At 43.2% G+C, this 13,128-nt stretch overlaps 1 protein-coding gene across 2 annotated transcripts in view; it reads right to left on the reverse strand.

The window, feature by feature from the left end:
* Positions 1-12,563, reverse strand: part of psme4b (proteasome activator subunit 4b) — a 102,795-nt gene extending 90,232 nt beyond the window's left edge. For both annotated transcript variants that reach the window (XM_055639833.1, XM_055639832.1), the window contains exon 1: positions 12,207-12,563. In XM_055639833.1, coding sequence (XP_055495808.1) covers positions 12,207-12,475 — 269 coding nt within the window. In that variant the 5' untranslated portion in view covers positions 12,476-12,563. The remainder of the gene's footprint in view (positions 1-12,206) is intronic.
* Between the last annotated feature and the right edge of the window lie 565 nt (positions 12,564-13,128).

The raw sequence follows: 13,128 nt of genomic DNA on the forward strand, positions 1-13,128 counted from the left end.
TAGTGCAGAACACAATTAGAGAAAAATAAATAAGTCCAGGGTTGTGTGGGTTGATTCAAGAACTTGATAGCTGTTGGAAAGTAACCATTCCTAGAACTGTTGATGTATGACTTTAGACTTCTGTAGCTCCTGCCCAATATCAGCAGCGAGAAGGCGAGGCCCAGATGGTGAGGATCCTTAATGATACCAACAACCTTCTTAAGGCAATGCCTCATGTAGATGCTTTTGATGGATGGGAGGGCTTTTTCCATGATGGACTGGGCTGAGTCCACCAAACCCTGCAACCTCTTGCATTACTGTGATGAAGTTGCCGTACCAGGCCAAGATTCAACCAGTCAGGATACTTTGTATAGTACATCTGTAGAAGTTTGTTAAGAGTATTTGGTAACATGCCAAATCTGTTTAACCACCTAAGGATGTGAAGGCGCCAATCTGCCTTCCTCATGATTATGTGGGGGGGGGGGGGGGGGGGGGGGCAGGAATTATAAGCTGCTAACTCTCCCCACTGTTGACTCACCTTTCTGAATGCAACAATTACTTCCCTGGTTTTGTTGACATTAAGTGGGAACATTGTTGTGGTATTACTCAACTAAGTGTTCTATCTCTGTCCTGTACACTGACTCATCACCAGTCATGATTTGTCCAACAACAATCATGTCAGCAGCAAATTTATAGATGCAATTGGAGCTGTGCTTAGCTGTCGTCACCGATGTAAAGAAAATGGAGCAGAGGGCTCAGTATGCAACCTTTGGACACACCAATGTCGATAATCAATGAAGAGGAGATGTTGTTTCCAACCTACAGATTGAGGTCCACCAATCCACACTGATTGAGGTCGGCCAATGAGGAAGTCGGGGATCCGGTTGCAAAAGCAGGTACGCAGGCCCAGGTCTTGGGAGCTTGGCGGTCCATTTGGATGGGGATGATAATGTTGAACGCCGAGCTGCAGGCACTGAACTATTGTTCCTGTTATCCAGATGGCCAGTGAGATAGCATCCACTGTTGAACTGTTGTGGCAATACACAAACTGAAGTCGATCCAGGTCATTTCTGAGGCAGGTGTTGATTTGCACCGTAACCAACCTCTCTATGTGCTTCATTGCAGTGCATATAAGTACTATTGGATGATACTCAGTGAGGCAGGTCATCCTTGGAATGATAGTTGCCCTTTTGAAGCAGGTGGGAAAATCAGACCACTGAAACGAAAGTTGAAGCAGGCTTTGAATACTCCAGCTAGTTGTTCCATAAGGGTCTTTAGTTCCTGGCTAGGGACACGTCTGAGCCCAATGATTTGTGAGGAATCACCATCTAGAAGGATATTTTGATATCACACATGGACTGAGATCAAAGGGCTATCAGGAGCTGCAGTGGCTTGTTTATGTGTTTCATTGTGTGCATGTGTCATTGCTAGTGGGAGAGTCCAAAATTAGAGATCATAGCCTCAGAATTAAAGGACGTTCTTTTAGGAAGAAGATGAGGAGAAATTTCCTGTCAGAGGCAGTAAATGTGTGGAATTCTATGCCACAGAAGGCTGTCAGTGGATATTTTAAAGGCAGAAATAGATAAATTCTTGATTAGTACAGGTTATGGGGAGAAGGCAGGAGAATGTCAGGAGTTAGGAGAGAGAAATAAATCAGCCATGATTGAAAGGCGAAGTAGACTTGATGGACTGAATGGCCTATTTCTACTATTCCATATGACCTCTCCCTTTGAAATAATCCATAAAATACATTGAGCTCAGGCGTCAGTGTCATCAATGCTATTTGTTTTATTTTTCTAGATGACAGCATGCAAGCCCTGCCTCAGCTGTCAAGCATCGCTCCAGTTTTCCAGGTGTCTCAACTCCCTCCATTTTGCATCAGGAAATATAGGCCAATGAAGGACACCATTTCTCTTGTGATACATTCAGTCTGGATCACCTTGACAATACAATGCTATTCATTGACTACAGCTCAGCCTTCAACACCATAATAGTGAACAGGTTAATCCCAAAACCTCGATATTTTGGCCTTGGAGCCTCCATCTGCAACTAGCAATCTGGATTTCTTGACAGGCAGACCTCAGGGGGATAAAATTGGTCATAACATTTCCTGCACGCCGACCATCAACACTCATGTTCCTATGGGTTCAGTTCAGTTTGTGGCTCTACTCCCTGTACTCATGACTGTGCGGCAATTGTAATGCCAACTCAAACTTTTAAGTTAAGGTACTGTCTGTCATTGGCTGGATCTGCAGCAATGAGATGATGTACTGGAAAGAGTCAGAGACTGTGTGGCATGATGTCCGGACAATAACCCAGCACTTAGGAAGAAATGGTGTGAACACCAGCCTGCCCTCACTAATGGAGCTGCGATAGATATGGTCAACAACTTCAATTCATTTCCTGTGAATTCATATCACCAGTGACCACTAACCTGGTCCCTTCACACTGATACAGTGATCAAGAAAATGCATCACATATTTACTTTCTTTTGATGTTTGAGATTCGGCTTGGCAAAGTATTCTCACAAACTTCTACAGGTGCACTACAGAAAATATTATAACTGGATGCACCTCAGCCTGGCATGGCAAACTCTCTGCTCTTGATTGCCTGAGCATGCAGAGAGCAGTGAACAAAAGTCAAGACAGTTTTATGGCCATATGTCCTGAAACAGAACAACAAATTTCTTACTTGCAGGCACGCACCTAGTGGGTCCAGGTTCTTATTAAGGTAGGGGTTGTCACCAACCTCTCAAAGTACTTTGTCACCACAGACGTACTGGTCGGTACACATACGGTTAGTGGCGGCGCCTAACGGCAGCGGCTCGACTACAGTTGTCTGTCTTTTTTTATTTTTGTCTTGTTAAATGTATGTCTTGTGTTAGTTTTTATTATTTTTTTTAGCTGTGTATATGTGGGGGGTGGTGGGGGGGCTGTGGGGGAAACCGTTAAATCTCTTCCCTGTGCGGGGACCCGACTATTCCCTGTCGGGTCTCGGATGTCGTTGGGCCTAACATCATGGAGCCGGCAGCGACCTCCGGCCAGGACTAACCTGAGGGCTCCAGTTGCAGAGCCTGCGGAACTGACATCGCGGAGCTGGCTAACTTTGGAGCGGGAAGAGCTGTGGTGGCGTGCGGCTGCAACCCGACTTTTGGAGTTCAGGGGCACCGGCCGCAGACCTGGTGGACGGGAACATCGGGAGCTCGCAGGTCCCTGGTGGGAGACCGCTTTTCCGAGCTCTGCAACGGCGACTTCTCCTGCTGGAATCGCGGGTTTAAGGACATGGAGCCGGGACCTAACATCGTCCGGCGTGGCTTAAACGGCCTCAGGACTTACCATCGCCCGCCGGGGGCTTTAACATCGGAGCCCCAATTCGCCTCGACACTGCAGTTGGACTGCTGGACCACGGGAGAAGGAACAAAGGGAGAGATAAAGACTTTACCTTCCATCACAGTGAGGAGATGTTGGAGACTTACTGTGATGGATGTTTATGTAAACTGTGTTAAGTGTGGGTCTTGGATTGTTTTGTAATGTAAAAAAACTGTAGAAATGATATTTCGTTCAAACTTAGGTTTGAATGACAATAAATTGCATTCTATTCTATTCTATTCCATTCTGTTGAGACACATCACTTGAGATGTTCCCTGGCTTCGCCTTGTAGAAAGTGAAAGCCCTGCCACAGTTGCTGAACATCCATCTCATTCTCCAGTTTAGAGCGAAAGTCCCTTTTAGGCTTTTTCATGGCCTTATCAAGGTCATATCTGGACTTCTTGGATGACTCTATGTCACCAGACTTGAATGCTCAAGATCTGGTCCTCAGAAGAATGCAACGTTTCTGGATGATGAACACGGGTGGTTTTCATAGGAACACACTCCTCGACACATTTCCTTATGAAGTCGGTAACAACTGTGACATATTCATTCAGGTCCGTTACAGATTCCTTGAACTTCACCCAGTCTAACAACGACTGAGCCCAGCCAATCACTGGTTCATTCAAATCCTTCCATTCAGTCCACCTTCACAGTGTGTTGCATCAGGAAGGCTGAAAATATAGCCAAGACTGTCTAGCAGTTGCCTTTTCTCCCACATTCTGGGAGAAGATACAGGATCTTGAAAGCCCAAACTTAAAAACAGTTTCTTCCCCATTGCTGTATGACAGCTGCCTTTCAGCCAAGTTGAATACAAGTAACCTACGTATAACGTGAGCATTAACTAAAATATTTTTGAAGATGAGTTTTGACCTTTCCCACACCACTGTGTAAAACTCCCATGGAAAACATTGTCCAAATAGGGGATCGGGATGAGTCGGAGTATAGAAGAGAGATCGAGCAACTGTCCATATAGTGCCAGCGCAATAGCCTGGTCCTCAACACCAGCAAAACCAAGGAACTGATTGTGGACTTTGGAAGTAGTAGGAGGGGGACCCACAGCCCCATTTATATCATTTATGGTTGAAAGGGGCGAGCTTCAAATTCCTGGGCGTGCACATCTCTGAAGATCTTTCCTGGTCCGAGAACACTAATGCAATAATCAAGAAAGCTCATCAGCACCTCTACTTCCTGAGAAGATTACGGAGAGTCGGTTTGTCAAGGAAGACTCTCTCTAATTTCTACAGGTGCACAGTAGAGAGCATGCTGACCGGTTGCATCGTGGCTTGGTTCGGCAATTTGAGCGCCCTGGAGAGGAAAAGACTACAAAAAGTAGTAAACACTGCCCAGTCCATCATCGGCTCTGACCTTCCTTCCATCAATGAGATTTATCGCAGTCGCTGCCTCAAAAAGGCTGGCAGTATCATCAAAGACCCACACTCATCTCCCTGCTACCTTCAGGTAGAAGGTACAGGAGCCTGAAGACTGCAACAACCAGGTTCAGGAATAGCTACTTCCCCACAGCCATCAGGCTATTAAACCTGGCTCGGACAAAACTCTGATTATTAATAACCCATTTTCCTTTATTTGCACTTTATCAATTTATTTATTCAAGTGTGTATATATTTATATCATGGTATATGGACACACTTATCTGTTCTGTAGTAAATGCCTACTATGTTCTGTGTGCTGAAGCAAAGCAAGAATTTCATTGTCCTATACAGGGACACATGACAATAAACTCACTTGAACTTGAACACTTGAACTTGAAATACATAGGTTAACAATGGAACATAGAAAGCAAGTTTTAATTTAATTTTAGACAGTAACTGATCACACAACCAGATATGAGGCATTTACAGGGGTACAGTTACACTTCCAACTATCAAAGATTCACTGAGCGCTTCGTAATAATGGAACACCATGTAATAAAATGATAAAGTTACATCTACTTAAACTATTGTCAAATTTTCTTCCCCAGACTTGCTGGTGTGCTGCTGCTGTATACACCACACATTGGCAGAGCTTGCAGAGTTGCTGCCTCACAGTTCCAGCTATCCAAATGCAATTCCGACCTCAGAGATGTCATTCAACAATAGTGAAGATACCTTTACACAATTCTATAGGAGATTTGAGAGAGCACCCTGGAGCATAGAATACAACTTTGATTTTTTTACCCCAAAAATACTTTTGGGTCTAGAGAGAGTGAAAAAGAATGGATGACTTGTCTTCTGTATTAGTAAAGACTGAGTAAGTATACACCATAGAAGAGTGAGAGGTAACCATATTGACAAGTACAAAATACTTTGCAGTTGGATACGTCCCCTAATTCTGGATGTCCTCTGGTTTTTGATTCCTCTACTGTGGGCAAGAGAGTCTGTGTGTCTACACGATCTGTTCTTCGCATGATTTTGTACACCTCTATAAGATCACCCCACATCCTCCTGCACCAAGAAAGAGAGTACCAGCCTGCTTAACCTCTCCCTATTGCTCAGGCCCTCGTGTCCTGGCAACATCCTTGTAAATCTTCTCTGCACCCTTTCCAGTTTGACATCTTTCCTGTAACATGGTGCCCAGAACTGATCACAATACTCTAAATGCGGCCTCACCAACATCTTACATAATTGCAACATGACCTCCCAACTTCTATCCTCAATACTCTGACTGATGAAGGCCAATGGACCAAAAGTCTTTTTTACCACCCTATCTATCTGTGGTGCCACGTTCAACGAACAATGGACCTGTACTCCTAGATCCATCTGTTCCACAACACTGTTCAGACCCCTACTATTCACTGTATAGGTCCTGGCCATATTAGTCTTCTCACGTTTCTCTGTAGTAAATTATATTAACTATTCCTCAGCCCAACCGATCAAGGTACTGCTGGAATTTTTGATAACCATCTTCACTATCTACCAAACCATCCACTTTATTGTCATCTGCAAACTTACTAATCATGCCATGTATGTTCATATCCAAATCATGGATATAGATGACAAACAGCAGTAGGCCCAAAGCCAAACCATGAGGCACACCACTAGTCACAGGTCTCCAGTCCGTAATGCAACTTTCCACCATCACCCTCTGCTTCCTTCCATGAAGCCAATTTTCTATCTAATCCTGGACCATTTCCGACACTTCCCTACCATTTCTTGACCTCACTATCTCCATTGCAGGTGATTGACTACTGACCGACATCCACTATAAACCCACTGACTCCCATGGCTATCTGTACTGCACTTCTTCCCACCCTGCTTCCTGTAAGGACTCCATCCCAATTCCTCCGTCTACGCCACATCTGCACCCAGGATGAGGTGTTTCACACCAGGGCATCGGAGATATCCTCATTATTCAGGGAGATGTCCTCTTCCACTATAGATTAAGCTCTCACCAGGGTCTCTTCTATACCCCGTGACTCTGCTCTCACCCCCCATCCCCCTCATTCATAACTAGGGCAGAGTCCTCCTTGTCCTCACCTTCCACCCTACCAGCCGTCACATACAACAAATAATCCTCCGACATTTTTGCCACCTCCAACGTGATCCCACCACATGCCACATCTTCCCATCTCCTCCCCTGTCTGTTTCCGCAGAGACCGCTCCCTCCGTAACTCCCTGGTCAATTCGTCCCTTCCCACCCAAACCACCCCATCTCCGGGCACTTTCCATTGCAACTGCAGGAAATGCTACACTTGTCGCTTTACCTCCCCCCTTGACTCCATTCAAGGACCCAAGCAGTCTTTCCAGGTGCGGCAGAGGTTCACCTGCACCTCCTCCAACCTCATCCATTGCATCCGCTGCTCTAGATGTCAGATCGGCGAGACCAAGCGTAGGCTTGGCGATCGCTTCGCCGAACACTTCAGCTCGGTTCGCAATAACCAACCTGATCTCCCGGTGGCCCGAATCTGACCTTTCTGTCCTGGGCCTCCTCCATGGCCAGAGTGAGGACCACTGTAAATAAGTGGAGCAGCACCTCATATTTAGCTTGGGTAGTTTGCACCCCAGCGGCATGAACATTGACTTCTCTAATTTCAGGTAGTCACTACTTCTCTAATTACAGGTAGTCCCTACTTTCTCCTCCCCATCTCAGCTCGCTGGCTCCACCTCTTCCTTTCTGCTTCCATTTGCCACCCTCCAGTCTACTGGCACCTCGCCTGTATTTAATGACTCTCGTAAATCTCAGCCAGGACTTCTACATTTTCCTCTCTAGCTTCTCACAGCGCCCTTGGATATATCTGTTCAGGCCCGGGAGATATCTGATCAGGCCTGGGAGATCTGTAAAGCTGATCTGTATTTTATCTATAAAATAATTTGACAGCATTTACAAATTAAATGCAGCCATACCTTTGATATATCACAGCATCTTTTATGTCAATGGATATGTGATATAAATATAACCAGCACCAGAATTGTATTGCACAGGATTCATCTCTCTTTCTCCAAAGACTATTAAAACCCCCATCTTTCTGCTGTCTAGCTCGGACATGTTATTGCTATTGGTTGCATCCCAACACATTCCTCTTACACAATTAGTTGACAAAATCAATAGAATGAATATATATTATACAGAAAAGGTTATTGGAAAGGAAAACATTTGTCACATTATGGAGAATAAACAGTGGAGTGAAACTGGGTCCATCTTTAAAAGAGCTGGCACACATGCAAAATAAGGTAAATATTCTCTGTGCAGTAGAAGCCTAAAACACCAAAGGAAAATTATTTTTCCAAGACAAATACACAAAATGCTTAGTAAATGTGAAAAATGCACTATCAATGTTATGGATAACAACTCGAAAGAAAGTATTTATGAACTATTAGGTTCATGGTCACTTGATGGAACATATTTCACAACATATATACTCATAAGCATGATACTGCGAGTTATTAGTCTATTATTAGAACTGGAATCCTAGGATCAATACCCAGAATTAATTTTTCACATTCCCAAAATTGCCAGGGGATTAAAGACCGTGCTTTAAATGACTTCTGAGGTCATCACAAAGAAGGACTCTGCCAACATTCCTTGTTTGTGTTGAATATATTTTTCAAACGTTAACTTACATCAACTGAAGAAATTTGTAAACATGAATCTATGTGTTAATCAAACTGCCAGCAGGTATACTAAGCGGAGTACATCAAGCTGTTTTAGTTTTAATAGACTTCAAACCCTCAGTGAAACACACCATTTTATTTTTCTGCAAATGTGCATCAAGATAGGAATTTCCTGAACACATACTTGAACTATATTACTTTTGACAACCACTGAAGAACAGCAACACCATCCAATTGAAAGCACAGTTGACCTGAGATTAATCTCAACCATTTTACAGTAGAATAGGATCACATAATTCCAATGTTTTACTTCAAAATCCTCTACCCAGAGAAAGTGAAGAGATTGATTTCTAGAAAATACTGCCTTTATTTACAGTTCAACAAATTGCAAGAATAAAACAACATAACTAAAGTTTTTAGGCTCTAAAAATGTCTCTCAACAGCACCCTTTTAACATTAAACAAACATTTCTTTATAACATTTTACCAAAAAGAAAGCTTAACTTGCTTCCCAATCATTTAGCTTAATAGAATATACAGCATATATATTTTTAAAAAGTTAATTCCTTTATGAACTCTCAGTATTGATAATATCTGTAAATAAGTAAATTTCTCTTCTTGTTGGAATGCTTTAATCAATCCTTTTGTCTTTTTGCCTCTCTTCTGCTTTATTAAATAAAATGCACGTAGCTAATGATTGTTTTAAATAGCAGAATAAAGTCCTGCATTTATTTAGCAACTTTCATGCAGAAAGTTGCACCGTATCTCTTCACAAAAGCTTAGTTTCAAAACAATGACAGCAAATCATTTGAAGGGATGACAAACATTTAATTTTAAAAGGTGGATTGTTAACACAGATCTAAAAGAAGATCTGGCAAGTGAATAGAGAGGAAAATATAGAAAATGGATTTTGGAGCAGTATGGTTATGTGAAATCATGGCAAAGATGCACAGCAGCTGCCTTATTGTAGGAACTGATTACAAATATTGTGAATGCCATAAAGCATTTGGATCAACCTAACATTTTAAGACATGCAAAACTAGGAACAGCAAGTTCCAAGGAAAAAGCTCAAACGATGGATGAACAAAAGTTGTCATGCATGGATCACGTGCCCCATTCAATTTTTAAATAACATCAAAACTTAAAATGCTGTAATGGCCTGAGAATACTATCAGCATGAAAAAAATTACAATCCGATACATGACTGAAGGTTTTTCCTGTGCAATCAGGCTTGCACATATAGAAATATACAAAATATCAGTAGAAATAACAATTGTTTCCAGTGACTAGATATCACAATGACAGAGTGACATCACAATGCACCAACTGTTTATGAATAACCACTCTGGTTAATGTTTTCTGTTGAGAACCTTTGTGTATTAAATGGTCATGGTCCATTTTGTCAAATGAAAACATCTTGTCATGGATACGGACAGAAATACTCTGCGTAGTCTGTGCTTAGTTCTGACCAGACTTCATCTGGATCCAAGTCGATGCCACTTCAGATATTCATTCCATAATTTACAATAATTGAACAAATAATAAAAATGAAGAAAAATCATATTTCCACAGAGTAAATCAAGCAAAAATCTATCCAATATAGCAGTACATCAATAGATCTCCACAAACCATCTGCTTGTTTGCTGCTTGTTAAAGTAACTGCAAAATTAATCATTTGTTCCTTACATGTCCAAAATTAAGTGAGGAAATTGTTTAATTTACAGGATCACGTTTTGGCAATTTGAAGGAATGGGTCTTCAAATTATATCTTGGGGTAGGAAAGAAAATAAGCAGAGAAAGGGGAAATCAAAAAGACTTTAATAAAACAACTTTTCACTAATAGTGTCTCCAGTCACCATTACTCAGCCAAATTGAGCAGAGTAAATGAAACAATGCATTTCTGGTGGCAATGGTGAGGGGAAAATTGACCAGAACAGGAGGAAAAAAATTGCCCTTCAATGTATACCACAGAATCTTTAACAGATCAATAAACATGCTATTATTGTGCAAACAGAAAAAAGGAATAATAAACATTTTGAGCAATTTATAAATACAAAGCAGACCACATTGTCATTCAAATAGATGTTCAAAAATAATAATTCACTGCCCCACAACTAAGTGATGTTGCACTATTTGGAAAATGGTGCTTGTTACACGTGACATTCATTTTAACTAAATGAGTAATGACATCAAAGGCTGGAAGCAGTAATGTAAAATGGGGTTTTGAACAAACTTGATCATTGAGTTCTTTAGTATTAATTTGCAAAGATTTTATTTCCAAATGTCAATGTTTATGCTCAAAGCAGTTGAAATAAAATCATGATTATATTTTGAGCTCAAAGTACATCGCCAACAGAACCACAGGAAATCCACAGTAGTTTATCCAAAGTACTACTCTGCCATTTGTATAATAGCTATGAGTCAGTCTGAATCAAACAGCACAGAAACAGACCATTCAGCCCACCCTGTGAAGATTTGGCGGTGCACATTGCAGGGCAGTTTTTCTGTTGTTCTGGTCAATTTGCCTTTCATCATTATTAGCACCGTGTCGACTCAGTTTGACCGAGTAATGGTGACCACACACTGTTAGTATCAAGTTGTTTTATATGTTCATTATGTTCCTCTTTTGTCTGTTTGCTTATTTTTCCTGCCCCAAGATGTACTTTGAAGATCCTGCCCTTCAAATCACCAGTAAATTAAACCACCTTCTCGCTTATTTTTCTCATTATAATTATGGATATTAATCAAATGTACCCATATTTGATCCACTTTATTGCAGCATAAAAGGGCAACAATTACACCTGATTTAGTCAGTTATTTACTTCATGCATTTAGATCACATCCTTGGACACATCAACCTAAAACAATATTACTTCCTGCCGAGGTACTGATTTCCCATTTGCCACATGGATTAAAATATCTGCATGTAGGCACAAATGCTCCTCAGCCTTCACTAGAAGTCTCCAGCTGGATACCAGCAGGCACAGATCAAATTTTCTCTCCACAACAAATATTTTGGCTTAACACCTTCAATATTTCTTAAATATCCTCAAATGTTTTGTTTAAAAAAACAATTAGATTTTAAACTCATGCTCGCAAACAGAATGCTCATATGGTTTATTTACATAATACATTTTCAATATGTCTTGAGAACAACAAAATTCCCTAGAAGTAACACATTCGCCCACAGGTCATTCAGCCCAAGAATCCGATCACATTTTTATTTTCCCGAACAACTCATGACTAAGCACTCCGGCTCGAAGGGCCGAATGGCCTACTCCTGCACCTATTATCTATTGACTGAAACTTCCCATTACGGTGGCAACATTACTTATGAATAACAAGAAAGGGGTAAACTAAATTAAATATTTATGTTGTAGATCAGGTGCGGGACCACGCTGAACTTTACTCTAAATACCTATCTCTTGTGCTTCGGCACTTCCTTAGCAACACATCTCAAACTCTGTCAACGGGCAAAGTGTCATGTCATTGTCAGCTGTGCTTCAAGCATAAGACAACTTAACATCTCAAGCTGGGGAAAGGTCAGCTAGAATAACTTATTATAAACCCTTTACTTCTCACTCCTATAAACCTGAAATGGACCCAGTCAATCTGCATGACAAGGAGCCACGTTGGTTTCCCGTTGCTTTTATTTTGATGTTTTATTAACAGTTGCTTGGCCCTAGAGAGGAGGAAGGCCCGGGACAGGCCTCGGGCTTTCCTGACGCCGCACACATGACATACGCTGTATTAAAAGAAGATCTCAAGGTTGCGAGGGCCGGCACCGGGCTCTTCTCACACTCACTTACGTTGAAAGTTTTCTGGTCCAGAATAACAGGCCGGGCCACAGTTCCCGCAGCTGCACGGCGCGGGCCAGGTTGGCCTTGATCTCCCCGAGGATCGCGGCCGACTCGCGGTCCAGGCGCTGCGAGTAGGGCAGCAGCTGGTTGTAGGGGATCTCCTTCTGCGGCCTGAAGCCCAGCGCCTCCTCCCGCCGCCGCCGCCACTCGCCGCTCTCCTTCTCCGCCGTCATGTCCAACTGTCGGCCGCTAACTCTCCGATCGCCACCCGATGGCATCTCACCGGCGTCCGAGCCCGAAGCTGGCGGTTGTGAACAAAGTTGCGCTGCGAGCGACAGGTCACCGCCAGCTCCCTCCCTCCCTCCCTCCCTCCCTCAGACCGGCCGGCCGGTCCCTGCCTCACTTCCTGTCTCCCTCGCATCTGCTGCTGACGGGGCGGATCGGCGGCCGGGCCGGGGGAGGGGAGGGGAGGGAGCGGCCTAAACGGCAGGCGGGGCCGGGGGAGGGGACCTCAGGAGCGGGTCGCTTGGCCAGGGAAGGGGACAACAGGCCCGGGGAGGGGACAACAGGCCCGGGGAGGGGATGGCAAGCTCCGGGACTTCAAAGAGAAGGGACACAGTGCGGTCTATGGGGAATGGTAAAGGGGGATTCCAGATCAGATGAGGATCAGCAAAGGGAGAATCTCCTACAAATGAAGATTCGCAGGGAACAAGCTGTCTGGGGGGTTATTTTTTTAAATAATTTGATCAAGGTGTGAATTGGGATTTAGAAAAAGTGGGCAAATGAAGGGAAGAAGTCGTGAGAGAACCCTGGAAGGAGGGTTTGGGGAGACCCCCAAAAGCAGTGGGATTAGGGAGCGAGGTTTTGATGAAGGAATGGAGTCGGGGAGAGGAGGGGAGGTCAGGGTCAGGCAGAAGGGAAGGAGGTTTTA

The sequence above is a fragment of the Leucoraja erinacea genome, chromosome 8, assembly GCF_028641065.1.
Source record: "Leucoraja erinacea ecotype New England chromosome 8, Leri_hhj_1, whole genome shotgun sequence".
In the NCBI taxonomy this organism is placed as follows: Eukaryota; Metazoa; Chordata; class Chondrichthyes; order Rajiformes; family Rajidae; genus Leucoraja; species Leucoraja erinaceus.